Source organism: Pseudophryne corroboree, chromosome 11, assembly GCF_028390025.1.
Source record: "Pseudophryne corroboree isolate aPseCor3 chromosome 11, aPseCor3.hap2, whole genome shotgun sequence".
Classification (NCBI taxonomy): Eukaryota; Metazoa; Chordata; class Amphibia; order Anura; family Myobatrachidae; genus Pseudophryne; species Pseudophryne corroboree.
The window spans coordinates 218,668,800-218,687,565 of NC_086454.1; the positions used below are offsets into that span (position 1 = coordinate 218,668,800).

General features: G+C 45.0%; 1 protein-coding gene and 1 pseudogene across 2 annotated transcripts in view; both read left to right on the plus strand.

Annotated features, from left to right (window-relative positions):
• The window catches only part of SLC12A4 (solute carrier family 12 member 4), a 939,289-nt gene that overhangs the window by 325,956 nt on the left and 594,567 nt on the right, over nt 1–18,766 (plus strand). For both annotated transcript variants that reach the window (XM_063945258.1, XM_063945259.1), the window contains exon 4: nt 10,491–10,637. In XM_063945258.1, coding sequence (XP_063801328.1) covers nt 10,491–10,637 — 147 coding nt within the window. The remainder of the gene's footprint in view (nt 1–10,490; nt 10,638–18,766) is intronic.
• LOC134971452 (5S ribosomal RNA) lies at nt 14,127–14,245 on the plus strand (annotated as a pseudogene).

Sequence of the window (18,766 nt, forward strand, 5' to 3'; positions counted from 1 at the left end):
TTCTCTTTCTACTGTCTATTGCTTCAGCTAGAAGAGTCTCAGATTTAAGGGCGTTATTATGTCGCCCTCCTTTTTTGATTTTTCACCCATATAGAGCGGTTTCTCAGAACCAAATATGGATAACTTCCTAAGGTGGTCTCCAAGTTCCACCTTAACGAAGAAATTGTAGTTCCTGCTTTCCAAGGACCGGACCTTTCTACGGAAGATGCATCATTAGACATAGTCCATGCGTTAGGGATCTATGTGGATTGGACCAGTGCCATCTGAAAGACAGATACTCTCTTTGTTTTCTACGGATTTCACAAGAGATGATGTCCTGCTGACAAGCAGACACTTGCTAGGTGGCTTCAGATGACTATTTCAGAAGCATATTATCAAAGCTGATCTCGCTATTCCGGCTAATGTCTACTCACTCTACTTGTAAAGTAGGTCCTTCATGTGCAGCACAATGTGGTGCCTCAGCTGAACAGATATCTAAATTAGCCACATGGTCTTCCATTAACACATTCATTAGACATTATGCCTTTGATACCTTTGCCTCTCAGGACGCTGCATTCGGGCGAAGGATTCTCCTGTCCAATCAAGAGCGTCCCCTCCACTAATATTGCTTTGGGACATCCCAATGTTATCCTGTTTATAACCTGTGGACCCTGCAGGAGAAATGTGTAGTTATGGTAGTCTCACTGTTGATAACTCTATTTCTCCGAAGTTCACAGGTTCCACAGGGTTCCCACCTTGATGGACCTGATTTGAGGATCCTTATACTTACTAACCTCTTCCTTCTTGTATGGAAGTGTGTTTGTATGTTCTTCATGCCTGATTAAGGTTCTGTATGATGCTCTTGCCTTGAGCTTTGGAAAATGGAATTGCCTGAGCCAGGAGGCAGGGATATATGAGACAGACCCGTTGCATTCTGGGAGGCCGGAAACTTTTGATTGGTGCTAATCCGCTGACGCTACCTCATATCCTAATGTTATCCTATGGATATTGTGGACTTTGGAGAAATAGAGTTATTGACGGTAAGTCTACCATAACTACATATTTTTCCACTTATAAAATATGCAGGGGGCTCTCTGCTTAATCACAATGACGTATAATAATTGGGATCCCGGCTGCCGAAAGACACATGCCGGAATCCCGACAGTGTTCCTGATTTATTAAGGATTGCACATGCAAAGCTGCTTGCAGCAGCATTGCATTTGCAGTCCTTAGCAATGCAAATGAAGGAGGAGGTGCATATTACCTCCCCCTTGCATTTGCGATGCAATAGTATATCAGATGAACATTGCTTGCGATGGTAGGCTGAGTAAGCTTGAGCTTACTGAGCCTTGCTTTTGCAGTGCAGCTTGGCCTCACCACTCCTTAAAAACGGGGACGCCCTGCCCCCTCTATTCCCGAATGCTGGCCGACTCCACCTCCATCCCTCGCCGCGATCACCTCTGCTTGTCAATCAGGCAGAGGTGTTTGCATATCTGCGCCACAAGCGCAGGACCCAGTGATCGGAATTCCGGCGCCGGCATCCCAAATAGCTTGGATCCCGATGCTGGCTTTCCGACAGATGGGATTCCGATCAAGTGACTGCCAGGACTTTGGAGAGGTAAGCCGGGTGGGGGCGGGGGAGAGGTTAGGTTTATGCTGCGGGGGGAGGGTTAGGGTAAGGCTGCGAAAAGGAGGGGGGTTAGGTTTAAGATGTGGGGAGGGGGGTTAGGATTAGGCAACCCCAAATAGGGTTAAGGTTAGGCTGCAGGGGGAGGGCTAGATTTAAGCTGTGGGGATGGGGGTTTAGGGTTAGTCTGCAGGTGTTAGGGTTAGGTTTAGGCTACAGCAAGTGAGGGTTAGGTGGTAAGTGGGTGTCTGTCCCTAGAATTGAAAGAATTCTAGGGAGACACTGCCACATCCTACTACTGGATGAAGTATTAAAGAAAACAATACCAAGAAAACCGTGAGTGATATACAAAAAACCTAAAACATCAATTAAAAAGTAGTTATCTTCTAACACCATAAGCATCTGAAACAACCAATAAGGCAATAGAATTCCACCATTCCACAAATTGCCCTGGCTGTAAAAACTGTACACAACAACAAAGCCAATAACGCAATTCAAGTCAAATATAACCTGAAGTACCTGTGTAGAGTATAGTATATAGGACAGGGCAAATGTAAATTAAGAACAAGTATTGCTGAGCATGTGCACAACAAAAAAGGGCTTTAAAACACATAGGGGTATATTCAATTAGGATCGAAAACTGCCGTCTGCCGAAAAGACGTCAGTTTTCAACTTTTTAAGGTCAAATAGTGATTCAACCTATTCAGTCCCATCAGTTTTTATTCGTCAAGTCATGGAATTCGTGTATCGGCGGTATAGCTGCCGATTCATGTACTTTTGAGTGAAACGGGGCCAAATTCTACAGGATTTCCGTCCATCTCAGTCCGACATAAAAAAATATCGGACTGAGATGTGGGACCCAGAGGAGGAGTGGGGGAAAACGGGGACAGCCGCAGGGCATACAGAGGACAGAAGCGCTACAGCACAGCGCTGCAGCAGAATGTCTTACAGCCGCGCCGCTCACGGCAGCGTCCACCCGGCTCCAGCAAGTGAGGTCACGCTTGCTGGAGCCGGGTGGACACTGTCGTGAGGTCGGGCGGCTGTGAGACGTCCTTCGGCAGCGCTACTGTAACGCTGCTCTCCGACTGCCCGCGGCTGTCCCTGCTGGTCTCCCCGCGTCTCCCCCCTTCCGTCTCCTCCTCCTGGGTCCCTCATCTCAATTCGACTTTTTAAAAGTCGAATTAAAATGAGATTGAATAGGGGTTGTCGGATCCAATCCAACAAATGCATGTCAGAATGGATCTGACCCTAATTGAATATACCCCATAGTCTAAAATAAATAATAGAAAGCGCTGGCGACTGTGTATAAAAAGGCTTTTTTATTATTATCTATTTGTTCCTTTCTAAAATACGATTTTTATCTCATACATATTTTAATATAATCTTAACATGTAATATGCAGTATTTATAGACCGTATATTCCAATTTTACTTTATTTATCCAAGCTCCAAGTATGCATTAATTCAACAAAATTAGTTATACTGTCATATTCTAGTCTGTCTGCCCATTTCCTGAACAAGCACAAGGATCAAAAAAGTTTAAAATTAATTGGAATCCATATTGTCACAGCTCACTGGAGAGGTGACGACATCGTAAACTCATTAAAGAAAAAAGAAACTGAATGGGTTTATAGGATAAGACTAGAACCTCATGGTCTAAATACAGACATTGAACTTAATGTCTTCCTCTGAGCATAATTGTTACACCACAAAGATACTTATTAACACAATCACGCATATAATAAAATACTTTATTTTTCTCTGACGTCCTAAGTGGATGCTGGGGACTCCGTCAGGACCATGAGGAATAGCGGCTCCGCAGGAGACAGGGCACAAAAGTAAAAGCTTTAGGATCAGGTGGTGTGCACTGGCTCCTCCCCCTATGACCCTCCTCCAAGCCTCAGTTAGGTTTTTGTGCCCGGCCGAGAAGGGTGCAATCTAGGTGGCTCTCCTAAAGAGCTGCTTAGAGTAAAAGTTTTGTTAGGTTTTTTATTTTCAGTGAGTCCTGCTGGCAACAGGCTCACTGCAACGAGGGACTTAGGGGAGAAGAAGTGAACTCACCTGCGTGCAGGATGGATTGGCTTCTTAGGCTACTGGACACTAGCTCCAGAGGGACGATCACAGGTACAGCCTGGATGGGTCACCGGAGCCGCGCCGCCGACCCCCTTGCAGATGCTGAAGAGAGAAGAGGTCCAGAAATCGGCGGCTGAAGACTTCTCAGTCTTCATGAGGTAGCGCACAGCACTGCAGCTGTGCGCCATTGCTCTCAGCACACTTCACACCAACGGTCACTGAGGGTGCAGGGCGCTTGGGGGGGCGCCCTGGGCAGCAATGAAAGTACCTATGCTGGCTAAAAATACATCACATATAGCCCCTGGGGCTATATGGATGTATTTAACCCCTGCCAGGTTGTCAGAAAAACGGGAGAAGAAGCCCGCCGAAAAGGGGGCGGGGCCTATTCTCCTCAGCACACAGCGCCATTTTCCTACACAGCTCCGCTGCTAGGAAGGCTCCCAGGCTCTCCCCTGCACTGCACTACAGAAACAGGGTTAAAACAGAGAGGGGGGGCACTTATTTGGCGATATTATTATATATTAAGATGCTATAAGGGAAAACACTTATATAAGGTTGTCCCTGTATAATATAGCGTTTTGGTGTGTGCTGGCAAACTCTCCCTCTGTCTCCCCAAAGGGCTAGTGGGGTCCTGTCCTCTATCAGAGCATTCCCTGTGTGTGTGCTGTGTGTCGGTACGTGTGTGTCGACATGTATGAGGACGATGTTGGTGAGGAGGCGGAGCAATTGCCTGTAATGGTGATGTCACTCTCTAGGGAGTCAACACCGGAATGGATGGCTTATTTAGGGAATTACGTGATAATGTCAACACGCTGCAAGGTCGGTTGACGACATGAGACGGCCGGCAAACCAATTAGTACCTGTCCAGGCGTCTCAAACACCGTCAGGGGCTTTAAAACGCCCATTTACCTCAGTCGGTCGACACAGACACGGACACTGACTCCAGTGTCGACGGTGAAGAAACAAACGTATTTTCCATTTGGGCCACACGTTACATGTTAAGGGCAATGAAGGAGGTGTTACATATTTCTGATACTACAAGTACCACAAAAGAGGGTATTATGTGGGGTGTGAAAAAACTACCTGTAGTTTTTCCTGAATCAGATAAATTAAATGAAGTGTGTGATGATGCGTGGGTTTCCCCCGATAGAAAATTATTGGCGTTATACCCTTTCCCGCCAGAAGTTAGGGCGCGTTGGGAAACACCCCTTAGGGTGGATAAGGCGCTCACACGCTTATCAAAACAAGTGGCGTTACCATCTCCAGATACGGCCGCCCTCAAGGAGCCAGCTGATAGGAGGCTGGAAAATATCCTAAAAAGTATATACACACATACTGGTGTTATACTGCGACCAGCGATCGCCTCAGCCTGGATGTGCAGCGCTGGGGTGGCTTGGTCGGATTCCCTGACTGAAAATATTGATACCCTTGACAGGGACAGTATTTTATTGACTATAGAGCATTTAAAGGATGCATTTCTATATATGCAAGATGCACAGAGGGATATTTGCACTCTGGCATCAAGAGTAAGTGCGATGTCCATATCTGCCAGAAGATGTTTATGGACACGACAGTGGTCAGGTGATGCAGATTCCAAACGGCACATGGAAGTATTGCCGTATAAAGGGGAGGAGTTATTTGGGGTCGGTCCATCGGACCTGGTGGCCACGGCAACAGCTGGAAAATCCACCTTTTTTACCCCAAGTCACATCTCAGCAGAAAAAGACACTGTCTTTTCAGCCTCAGTCCTTTCATCCCCATAAGGGCAAGCAGGCAAAAGGCCAGTCATATCTGCCCAGGGATAGAGGAAAGGGAAGAAGACTGCAGCAGGCAGCCCATTCCCAGGAACAGAAGCCCTCCACCACTTTTGCCAAGTCCTTAGCATGACGCTGGGGCCGTACAAGCGGGCTCAGGTGCGGTGGGGGGTCGTCTCAAAAGTTTCAGCGCGCAGTGGGCTCACTCGCAAGTGGACCCCTGGATCCTACAAGTAGTATCCCAGGGGTACAGATTGGAAATTCGAGACGTCTCCCCCTCGCAGGTTCCTGAAGTCTGCTTTACCAACGTCTCCCTACGACAGGGAGGCAGTATTGGAAACAATTCACAAGCTGTATTCCCAGCAGGTGATAATCAAAGTACCCCTCCTACAACAAGGAAAGGGGTATTATTCCACACTATATTGTGGTACTGAAGCCAGACGGCTCGGTGAGACCTATTCTAAATCTGAAATATTTGAACACTTACATACAAAGGTTCAAATCAAGATGGAGTCACTCAGAGCAGTGATAGCGAACCAGGAAGAAGGGGACTATATGGTGTCCCTGGACATCAAGGATGCTTACCTCCATGTCCCAATTTGCCCTTCTCACCAAGGGTACCTCAGGTTCGTGGTACAAAACTGTCACTATCAGTTTCAGACGCTGCCGTTTGGATTGTCCACGGCACCCCGGGTCTTTACCAAGGTAATGGCCGAAATGATGATTCTTCTTCAAAGAAAAGGCGTCTTAATTATCCCTTACTTGGACGATCTCCTGATAAGGGCAAGGTCCAGAGAACAGTTGGAGGTCGGAGTAGCACTATCTCAAGTAGTTCTACGACAGCACGGGTGGATTCTAAATATTCCAAAATCGCAGCTGTCTCCGACGACACGTCTGCTGTTCCTAGGGATGATTCTGGACACAGTCCAGAAAAAGGTGTTTCTCCCGGAGGAGAAAGCCAGGGAGTTATCCGAGCTAGTCAGGAACCTCCTAAAACCAGGAAAAGTGTCAGTGCATCATTGCACAAAGGTCCTGGGAAAAATGGTGGCTTCTTACGAAGCGATTCCATTCGGCAGATTTCACGCAAGAACTTTTCAGTGGGATCTGCTGGAAAAATGGTCCGGATCGCATCTTCAGATGCATCAGCGGATAACCCTGTCTCCAAGGACAAGGGTGTCTCTTCTGTGGTGGCTGCAGAGTGCTCATCTACTAAAGGGCCACAGATTCGGCATTCAGGACTGGGTCCTGGTGACCACGGATGCCAGCCTGAAAGGCTGGGGAGCAGTCACACAAGGAAAAAATTTCCAGGGAGTGTGATCAAGTCTGGAGACTTCTCTCCACATAAATATACTGGAGCTAAGAGCAATTTACAATGCTCTAAGCTTAGCAAGACCTCTGCTTCAAGGTCAGCCGGTATTGATCCAGTGGGACAACATCACGGCAGTCGCCCACGTAAACAGACAGGGCGGCACAAGAAGCAGGAGGGCAATGGCAGAAACTGCAAGGATTCTTCGCTCGGCGGAAAATCATGTGATAGCACTGTCAGCAGTGTTCATTCCGGGAGTGGACAACTGGGAAGCAGACTTCCTCAGCACGACCTCCACCCGGGAGAGTGGGGATTTCATCGGGAAGTCTTCCACATGATTGTGAACCGTTGGGAAAGACCAAAGGTGGACATGATGGCGTCCCGCCTGAACAAAAAACTGGACAGGTATTGCGACAGGTCAAGAGACCCTCAGGCAATAGCTGTGGACGTTCTGGTAACACCGTGGGTGTACCAGTCGGTGTATGTGTTCCCTCCTCTGCTTCTCATACCTAAGGTACTGAGAATTATAAGACGTAGAGGAGTAAGAACTATACTCGTGGCTCCGGATTGGCCAAGAAGGACTTGGTACCCGGAACTTCAAGAGATGCTCACAGAGGACTCATGGCCTCTGCCGCTAAGAAGGGACTTGCTTCAGCAAGTACCATGTCTGTTCCAAGACTTACCGCGGCTGCGTTTGACGGCATGGCGGTTGAACGCCGGATCCTAAGGGAAAAAGGCATTCCGGAAGAGGTCATTCCTACCCTGGTCAAAGCCAGGAAGGAGGTGACCGCACAACATTATCACCACATGTGGCGAAAATATGTTGCGTGGTGTGAGGCCAGGAAGGCCCCACGAAGAAATTTCAACTCGGTCGATTCCTGCATTTCCTGCAAACAGGAGTGTCTATGGGCCTCAAATTGGGGTCCATTAAGGTTCAAATTTCGGCCCTGTCGATTTTCTTCCAGAAAGAATTGGCTTCAGTTCCTGAAGTCCAGAAGTTTGTCAAGGGAGTACTGCATATACAACCCCCTTTTGTGCCTCCAGTGGCACTGTGGGATCTCAACGTAGTTCTGGGATTCCTCAAATCACATTAGTTTAAACCGCTCAAATCTGTGGATTTGAAATATCTCACATGGAAAGTGACCATGATGTTGGCCCTGGCCTCGGCCAGGCGAGTGTCAGAATTGGCGGCTTTGTCTCACAAAAGCCCATATCTGATTGTCCATTCGGACAGGGCAGAGCTGCGGACTCGTCCCCAGTTTCTCCCTAAGGTGGTGTCAGCGTTTCACCTGAACCAGCTTATTGTGGTACCTGCGGCTACTAGGGACTTGGAGGACTCCAAGTTGCTAGATGTTGTCAGGGCCCTGAAAATATAGGTTTCCAGGACGGCTGGAGTCAGGAAAACTCACTTGCTGTTATCCTGTATGCACCCAACAAACTGGGTGCTCTTGCTTCTAAGCAGACGATTGCTAGTTGGATGTGTAGTACAATTCAGCTTGCACATTCTGTGGCAGGCCTGCCACAGCCAAAATATGTAAATGCCCATTCCACAAGGAAGGTGGGCTCATCTTGGGCGGCTGCCCGAGGGGTCTCGGCTTTACAACTTTGCCGAGCTGCTACTTGGTCAGGGGCACACCCTGGCTGAGGAGGACCTGGAGTTCTCTCACTCGGTGCTGCAGAGTCATCCGCACTCTCCCGCCCGTTTGGGAGCTTTGGTATAATCCCCATGGTCCTGACGGAGTCCCCAGCATCCACTTAGGACGTCAGAGAAAATAAGAATTTACTTACCGATAATTCTATTTCTCGTAGTCCGTAGTGGATGCTGGGCGCCCATCCCAAGTGCGGATTGTCTGCAATACTTGTACATAGTTAATGTTACAAAAATCGGGTTATTATTGTTGTGAGCCATCTTTTCAGAGGCTCCGCTGTTATCATGCTGTTAACTGGGTTCAGATCACAGGTTGTACAGTGTGATTGGTGTGGCTGGTATGAGTCTTACCCGGGATTCAAAATCCTTCCTTATTGTGTACGCTCGTCCGGGCACAGTATCCTAACTGAGGCTTGGAGGAGGGTCATAGGGGGAGGAGCCAGTGCACACCACCTGATCCTAAAGCTTTTACTTTTGTGCCCTGTCTCCTGCGGAGCCGCTATTCCTCATGGTCCTGACGGAGTCCCCAGCATCCACTACGGACTACGAGAAATAGAATTATCGGTAAGTAAATTCTTATTTTAATTCATTTATTATTATTATTATTTTTATATTTATTTTTTTATGCACCAACTTCCGTTAAAGCACACGCCACCATGAATGGCGACTGGAACCCTTCACCTGCAAAGCACAGGGTAAGATAGGGACAGCGTGCTGCAGCAGGCAAAGCGGCAAGCGGACCAGAACTTTATCTTGCACTCAGCTGGCTGTGTCTTTAGCTCCAAAGCACCCAGAAGGGGCTGTAAACATTATTGATCATTTGACCTTTGTTTTTCAAATTTTTAATGTTATTTTTAATTTTTGTTCTCGTTGTTATACATACAAACTTGCTCTTTTCTTTCTCCCCAATTTCTCCTCCAGCTGCATTTTCTCCTTTCTTTTTTGCATTTTCTTCTGAATTTTTTTCTTGTTTTATTTATTTAATACAGCATTTTCCTCCCATTAGCACACAATCAATCACAACATACACAGTGCTTGGTCAAGCCTAAGTGCTATTATCTCATGCACAGAGACCTGCTTATGTATACATACTATCACATTATATAATTTATCCAGGTTTTACCCTTAAATAGAGCCCTTACCAATGTGTGATCTGAAATTGTAATTAAAACACCTGAGGATGAGTGGGAGGGGTGCCAATTCCAGGTCAGGTCAAGTCAGGCTCCTTCGGGGTACGGTCTTTAGGTCGACCACACTTGGGTCGACAGTCATTAGGTCGACTACTGTTGGTCGACATGGTCCCTAGGTCAACATGGTCACTAGGTCGACATGGTTGACGTGTTTTTCAAATTTTTTCATTTTTTGTACTTTTTCATACTTTACGATCCACGTGAACTACGATTGGATCGCGAAGCGAGCCATGTGAGTGGACACGGTGCACTAATTGGGATTCCCTATCACTTTACGAAGAAAACGACACAAAAAAATAAATAAACTCATATCGACCTTTTTCCATGTCGACTGTATCAACCTATTTCAGGTGTCGACCTGGTGACTGTCGACCTAAGTGTGGTCGACCTGGTGACTGTCGACCTAAGTGTGGTCGACCTATTGACCCATACCCGCTCCTTCTTGCCGGTATTGGCACCACTCCCATTCACCCTATATTTTCTGTATTTCCTTAGCACAAATTGTTTTTTAAAGAATTATTTGTGTTTTGGTGTATTTCTACAAGGGAATCAGGTAATGTCTAAGGTATAATTGATCTGTATTTTTTGTTACAGAAATTTCAGTGTACTTTTAAGTATAAAATACTGAAAACCACGTCTGAGGATGTCAACAAATAGAAGAGTTTAAAGTGCTATTGGGCTATATAACGTTTTTCTCCTTTTATGTATGACAACATACCTTTTAAACCACCCCTGAAATTAAAGACATGTACGGAAATTATGTATTTTCCTACTAATAAAATTGCCTTGGCCCTGATAATAATGAAATTGCCTGATCATTTGCCATTTATTATGTTAATAACATTAACAGCATTACAATACCAGTTGGTAGTGTTAATGAAAGAAAATGTTAACTTTTGTTTTATTTTTCACAGTCGCCTAGTATGGGCACTTTGATGGGTGTCTATCTTCCCTGTCTGCAAAATATCTTTGGAGTAATACTGTTCCTTCGACTAACATGGATAGTGGGAACGGCTGGAGTGTTGCAGACGCTGGTCATTGTTCTGATATGTTGCTGCTGTGTGAGTACATTTTCAGTATTATTCTTGCTTTTTATTTTAGGTACAATTATGTCTTATACAAAGGAGATGCGAAGTAATGCAATTTATAACATCTTCTACTTGCAATAGCCCACTGAGAGGGCCAGATTAAAGTGGATGGGGGCCCAAAAGTTGTGGCGGCCCCTAGTAGTAAAATTGCTCATAAACGCCCACTGCCGTGTGTACAAAAAACATACATACACACACACACACACACACACACACACACACACACACTTGACAGTCACAGACCAGCAGCCGAGTTAGGACCAGTGCATACCTCCCAACGTGACCCTCTCCAGGAGGGACAGAATGCTCTGCTCCTGGAATTCCCTCTTAATTTATGATTGCCATCACCTGTGCTGAAACACTTTTCTTATCCACTAACCTGATCAACACAGGTGATGGCAATCACAAATTAAGAGAAAAGTCCAGGAGCAGAGCATTTTGTCCCTCCTGGAGAGGGTCATGTTGGGAGGTATGCCAGCGCACTAGGATAGCACACACTGCTGGCTCACGGACACTGTCTTGCAAGATTTTACCTCACTATCCAGTGAGACTCACTGGACATGGGTGACATACTCGACAGCTGCTGTTAATTAACAGCACAACCATCCGATGAGTACTACTCCAGCTGCACACAGCTGTGTGTGGGGTCCGCTAATATGTGGGGGCCCCAAAATGACTGCCCCTGTCGTCCCTCCCTTAATCTGGCCCTGCCCACTGTATTTTTCAATATGTTGGGAGATAAGCATTTGAATACTATATTTTCATATAGACTGCCATGACATGCCTGGTAGAGAGTATAATGGGAGTTATCTAGCAAAGACTCACACTTTTCAGTGCCATGGATGTGACATCATATTTTAACACTCAGGCAAATACCTTAATAAAGAATGTAAATCAACAGCATAGCTATAACACATTTTAGAAAGAGTTAAGTCAATCACATTTTAACAGTTGAACATGGTAAATACTGTATGAGGACATATCTGTATAACACAACACAATACAATACAGTTCTCCTTATAGCCAACCACATAATAATAATAATAATAATAAGAAGAAGAATAATAATAATTAACTCCTATATACAGTATAGTACTAAAGGCAACAGAGCTCAGCATCTAAAGGGTTAGGAAAAACACAAGGAAGAGGAAGCCAGTGTGGTTTGTGAAAAAAGCAGCAAGAACTGTGAAATAAAAAAAAAGATGGCTTTTAGGAAATATAAGCAAATGCAGAATAATGAAGACAAAGAGGTATATCTTGTTAGACAGAAGGTGGCTAAGAAAGTAATCAGATGTGCAAAGGCACAAGTAGAGGAGAAAATGGCCCAGTCAATGGGTAAAGGTGGAAAAACTTTTTTTTTTTTTTTTGTATATAAACGAAAGTAGATAAACCAAAGGCGGAATAATAAGACTAAAGAGAGAGACTGGGAGTCTTGTTGAGGGAGACAATATAATAGCAGATCACCTTAATCATTATTTTTTCTCAGTATTCACAACTGAAAGAGGGATGAAAGGGCCACAGTTAAGTTGCAGGTGTTTTCAGAAAAATGAGGTTGAAACAAGTACATTTACAGGTCCTAACAGAACTCTCAAAACTGAAAGTGGATAAATCAATGGGGCCAGATGGGATACAGTACATGTCGATGTGTCAAAAGAAAAAAGAAAGACTCTGTGTTGGGGCACTCTTTTTAAATAAAACTTAACTTTTTATTAATTTATGATAAAAGTATAGTACACAGACAAACACACATATGATACACTAAGGAAGGTTACAGAGTTTACCCTTCCACATCTGATGTCGTAAATCTGTAATCAAAAACTGGAAGTAAAAAAATTCTCCAATATCTGATATCGTAAGTTTGTAATCAAAACTGGAAGTAAAAACTCTCCAAGAATTTAATGTTTTAGGTGACACTAGCACCTGAGGTGAAAATATCACAAATAGAAATTTCAGATAACAGAAAATTCAAGCATATAACACAGTAGCATATATTGAAATAATTATGACTGTAGAAATAGTCTAATGTTCCTTCTAGGCTGTTTCAGCAGGGTGCTGCACCCTGCCCATTTTTGAAATGTGAAAAAGCACCCTGCCCTTTTTCAGTGCACCCTGCAGGATCATAAATTGCCCCCTTTTATACAGAATGCAACAGTCAGAGTGCATGTTACAATGTAGTTGTCTACTCCTTTCCTACCTCTGAAATTGGAAACAATTTCTATACTTCATGAAATGGATGGCAGAGGAGGGACAGTAAATGGCATCACTGCAGTGGCTGCCGGCATAACACAGAACTCCGATAAAGAGGGAAAGAACAGGGTAAGCAGTGAGCATGTACTGCTTACACTATTTCCTTAGTAGAAGAACAGACTTTTATGTTATACCTATACTGTATATTTTAACCCTCTGCTTAACTGCTTAACTTTCTGTATTATAACACATAAGGATTATACCTACTTCAGCAGTGGAGGAGACCTTTATTATTATCTACTTATTATGTATATACTGTAGCCGTTCTTTCAAGAAGACTGTACAAATATAGTATTTTTCTCAGTACAGATGTTGGGTGTCCTATATGTATGTAGGGGTAAACGATACATTAAGGGGAAAATATATGTCTAAAAACTATAAACATGCGCTATGCTTTTTGCGCAAAGCGTCACCTAAAAAATGTGCCCTTCAAAATGAAAATGTGCCCTCCTCAATGATCAGCACCCTGCCCTAAAAATATCCTAGAATGAACACTATAGTCCAGTATTAAATACCAACTGTAATAATGTCTCCTGGTATGGGCTAATTTGCTATTTATAGATCTATATTTAAAAATGTGCGTTCTAGTGGTCAGAGTCTATAATCAAGATAGATAGATGGATGAGATAGGTAAGGGTCAAATATTGCTCCAACACTTCTGAATATCTTTAGCATCAAATTCTTGCTCCCAAGTTATACCATGTACACTCACTCCTCCAAATAGCAAAGCTATAAATTTACCTTATTATTTGGGCATTTGATTAATTATTTACTTTTTCTCAACTTAATTTTGTCTCTATCTACTGCTTCATTTCATATCCACTCCTTTTAGTAGATATTCTATATTTGAATTTAATATACGGCACTGGGCACTGATTGTTTCACTAATACTTGGAATATTGTAAAAGTGCCAGTCTCACCCATTACTTTCATATTTTCCAACGTATCCATTTTCAATAGGCTTAGGCAACCCGCCTCTCTCATCCACTGTCCACTATATTATTATATGACAGTGGACAGCAGAAGACGGACCCTGAACCTTTACATTTGTTTGTATCAAATCTTTTCAGTACTCTCTCATCTAAATGCCAGCCAACTATCTCTCTGCAATGCTAAGGTAACAGAGAATCTGTGCATAAATATTGGACTGCAGAAGTACCTCTTTTCTTGGTATACGCCAATAACCAAACACACTCTCATTTACAACCCTTGAGATATTACTGCCATATTTCACTGGCTACGCCCAATCTCACCTGTTCTTGGAAGCAAAGCAGTGAGAAGCCCAATTAGCACCTAGATGGGAGACCGCTAGGGAATATTGGGTGCAGTAAAAAACACTCCGTATTCAATGTGAAAAGTAGAAGTGTTGGAGCAACATTTGACCCTTACCTATCTCATCCATCTATCTATCTATCTTGATTATAGACTATCTGACCATAGATTTATATATAATAAATCAGCTTCTAGATCGCACATTTTTAAATATAGATCTATAAATAGCAAATTAGCCCATACCAGGATACATTATTACAGTTGGTATTTAATATTGGACTATTTCTACAGTCATAATTATTTCAATATATGCCACTGTGTTATATACTTGAATTTTCTGTTATCTGAAATTTCTATTTGTGATATTTTCACCTCAGGTGCTACTGTCACCTAAAACATAAAATTCTTGGACAGTTTTTACTTCCAGTTTTGATTACAAACTTACGATATCAGATATTGGAGAATTTTTTACTTCCAGTTTTTGATTACAGATTTACAACATCAGATGTGGAAGGGTAATCTCTGTAACTTTCCTTAGTGTATCATAGTGTATGTGTGTTTGTCTGTGTACTATACTTTTATCATAAATTAATTAAAAGTTAAGTTTTATTTAAAAAGAGTGCCCCAACACAGAGTCTTTCTTTTTTCTTTTGGCGACACGTACCATTGACTCTGGGTGCACCACCAACAACACTAATTCCTTGGATACCTATTTCAGGCATCTCTCATGTACATGAACTGTTGATTTACAAGGGACATATTTTATAAGAGCCCATTACGAAGACTACTAAAATATTTCTGTGCGGTACCAAATTGAACCACTTTTGGGATACAATACATCCAAGGATACTAAAAGAGCTTAATGGGGTGCTGGTATCACCATTAACAGAATTATTCAACCAGTCACTCGCTACTGGAGTAACATAAAGAGCAAACATAGGGGTGCATTTTCGCACAGCGGGCGATTAGGTCCAAACTACGCATGCGTATGCACCGCAATGCACAGGTGCATCGCATAGGTACAAAGCGGATCGCCACTCAGCAATGGGTTTATGCAATGGATCCATTCGCACGGGCGGTCGCAAGGAGATTGACAGGTAGAAGGCGTTTGTGGGTGTCAACTGACCGTTTTCAGGGAGTGTCTGAAAACATGCAGGTGTGTCCATGCGTTTTCAGGGAGGGTTAGTGACGTCAATTCCGGTCCCGGACAGGCTGATGTGATCGCAGTGGCTGAGTAAGTCCTGGGCTGCGTAGAGCCTGCACAAAATCTATACAGCTCTGCTACATTTGCGTTCGCACACTTGGCGACTATCTGAACGCTGCACTGCAAAAATCGCTTGCTAGCGATCAGGTCTGAATTAGGCCCATAGTTTTACTACACAAAAGTGGAAACAAACAAGCAAGCAACTACCGACCAGTGAGCCTTACATCAGTAGTAGGGAAATTGATGGAAACACTCTTAAAAGAAAATTATAGATTATCTCAATTCCAGCAATTTACAGGATCACAAACCGCATTGATTTACTCTGGGGGAGATCCTGTCAAACAAATGTGTTACAAGCAGCAGGACTTGCTCCCATCGTGGTTTTGCTCCTATGAGTCCTGGCTGTTGCTTAGCAACCAGGATGTGATGTTTTCCGGCCAAGGGCCGGTGGTCCCCGCTTGTCACTGAGCTAACCAGTACACCGTACATAAACTGTGTCCCTGGTTGTCTACAATTCCAGATGGAAGTGGCTGACAGTGGAGCTGCTGGTGTACGTGCAGCACTGCAGCTGAATTCATTTTTCTCTGACGTCCTAGTGGATGCTGGGGACTCCGTAAGGACCATGGGGAATAGACGGGCTCCGCAGGAGACTGGGGACTCTATAGAAAGATTTAGGACTATCTGGTGTGTACTGGCTCCTCCCCCTATACCCTCCTCCAAGCCTCAGTTAGATTTCTGTGCCCGGCTGAGCTGGATGCACACTAGGGGCTCTCCTGAGCTCCTAGCAGAAAGTATAGTTTAGGTTTTTTATTTTCAGTGAGACCTGCTGGCAACAGGCTCACTGCAACGAGGGACTAAGGGGAGAAGAAGCGAACCTACCTAAGTGGTGGTAGCTTGGGCTTCTTAGGCTACTGGACACCATTAGCTCCAGAGGGATCGAACACAGGACCCGACCTCGTCGTCCGTTCCCGGAGCCGCGCCGCCGCCCCCCTTACAGAGCCAGAAACAAGAAGGTGGTCCGGAAAATCGGCGGCTGAAGACTTCTGTCTTCTCCAAGGTAGCGCACAGCACTGCATCTGTGCGCCATTGCTCCTCATGCACACCACACACTGCGGTCGCTGATGGGTGCATGGCGCTGGGGGGGGCGCCCTGAGCAGCAATAATAACACCTTGGCTGGCAAAACTAACACCATATATAGCCCCAGAGGCTATATAGGTGTATATTAACCCCTGCCAGAAACGATAAAATAGCGGGAGAAAGCCCGCCGAAAAAGGGGCGGAGCCAACTCCCTCAGCACACTGGCGCCATTATTCCCTCACAGTTCCGCTGGAAGGAAGCTCCCTGGCTCTCCCCTGCAGTCCTGCACTACAGAACGGGTAAAAAAGAGAGGGGGGCACAATTTAGGCGCAGTGTATATATATATATATATATATATATATATATATATATATATATAGACAGCTATAGGGGAAAACACTCTGTATAGTGATATCCCTGTGTTATATAGCGCCCTGGTGTGTGCTGGCATACTCTCCCTCTGTCTCCTCAAAGGGCTTTGTGGGGTCCTGTCCTCTGTAAGAGCATTCCCTGTGTGTCTGCTGTGTGTCGGTACTGCTGTGTCGACATGTATGATGAGGATAATGATGTGGAGGCGGAGCAAATGCCTGTGAATGTGATGTCACCCCCTGTGGGGTCGACACCAGTGTGGATGGGCTTATGGAAGGAATTACGTGACAGTGTCAGCTCCTTACATAAAAGGTTTGACGACATAGGACAGCCGGCTACTCAGCTTGTGCCTGTCCAAGCGTCTCAAATGTCATCAGTGGCTGTAAAACGCCCGCTACCTCAGATGACAGATACAGATGTCGACACGGATACCGACTCCAGTGTCGACAATGATGAGACGAGTGTACCCTCCAATAGATCCACCCGTTATATGATTGAGGCTATGAAAAATGTATTACACATTTCTGATGATACCCCAGGTACCACAAAAAAGGGAATTATGTTTGGTGAGAAAAAACTACCAGTAGTTTTTCCTGCATCTGACGAACTAAATGAGGTGTGTGAGGAAGCGTGGACTTCCCCAGATAAGAAATTGATCATTTCTAAACGGTTAATGGCTGCGTACCCTTTCCCGCCAGAGGATAGGTCACGCTGGGAAACACCCCCTAGGGTAGATAAAGCGCTGACACGCTTATCAAAGAAAGTGGCACTACCGTCTCCGGATACGGCCGCCCTAAAAGAACCTGCTGATAGAAAGCAGGAAAGTACCCTAAAAGCTATATACACACACACTGGCATTATATTGAGACCCGCTATTGCATCAGCTTGGATGTGCAGTGCTGCTGCTGCGTGGTCAGACTCCCTGTCGGAAAACATTGATACCATGGATAGGGACAATATTTTGCTAACGATTGACCATATAAAAGACGCGGTCTTATACATGCGTGATGCACAGAGGGATATTTGCCGGCTGGCATCAAAAATAAGCGCTATGTCCATTGCCGCCAGACGGGGGTTATGGACTAGGCAATGGTCAGGTGATGCCGACTCCAAGCGGCACATGGAAGTTTTACCCTATAAAGGGGTGGAACTTTTTGGGGAAGGTCTTTCAGACCTCGTTTCCACAGCTACTGCTGGGAAATCGACCTTTTTGCCACAGGCTACCCCACAGCAAAAGAAGGCACCGTATTATCAAGTATAGTCCTTTCGGCCCCAGAAAAATAAGCGGGCTAGAGGCTCATCCTTTCTGCCGAGGGGCAGAGGAAGGGGGAAAAAGCTGCAGCACACAGCTAGTTCCCAGGAGCAGAAGTCCTCCCCTGCGTCCGGTAAGTCCACAGCATGACGCTGGGGCTGCTCAGGCGGAATCGGGAACGGTGGGGGCACGTCTCAGGTTTTTCAGCACACAGTGGGCTCTCTCACAAGTGGATCCCTGGGTCCTTCAAGTAGTATCTCAGGGGTACAGGCTGGAATTCGAGACGTCTCCCCCCCGCCGTTTCCTAAAATCTGCCTTGCCGGCAACTCCCTCTGCCAGGGAGGCAGTGTTAGTGGCTATTCAAAAACTGTATTCACAGAAAGTGATTGTCAAGGTACCCATCCTTCAGCAAGGAAAGGGTTACTACTCCACAATGTTTGTGGTACCGAAACCGGACGTTTCGGTGAGACCCATCTTAAATTTAAAAGCCTTGAACACTTATATCAAAAGGTTCAAGTTCAAGATGGAATCGCTCAGGGCGGTTATTGCGAGCCTGGAGGAGGGGGATTACATGGTATCCCTGGACATCAAGGATGCGTACCTGCATGTCCCCATTTACCCTCCGCACCAGGAGTACCTTAGATTTGTGGTACATGACTGTCACTATCAGTTCCAGACGC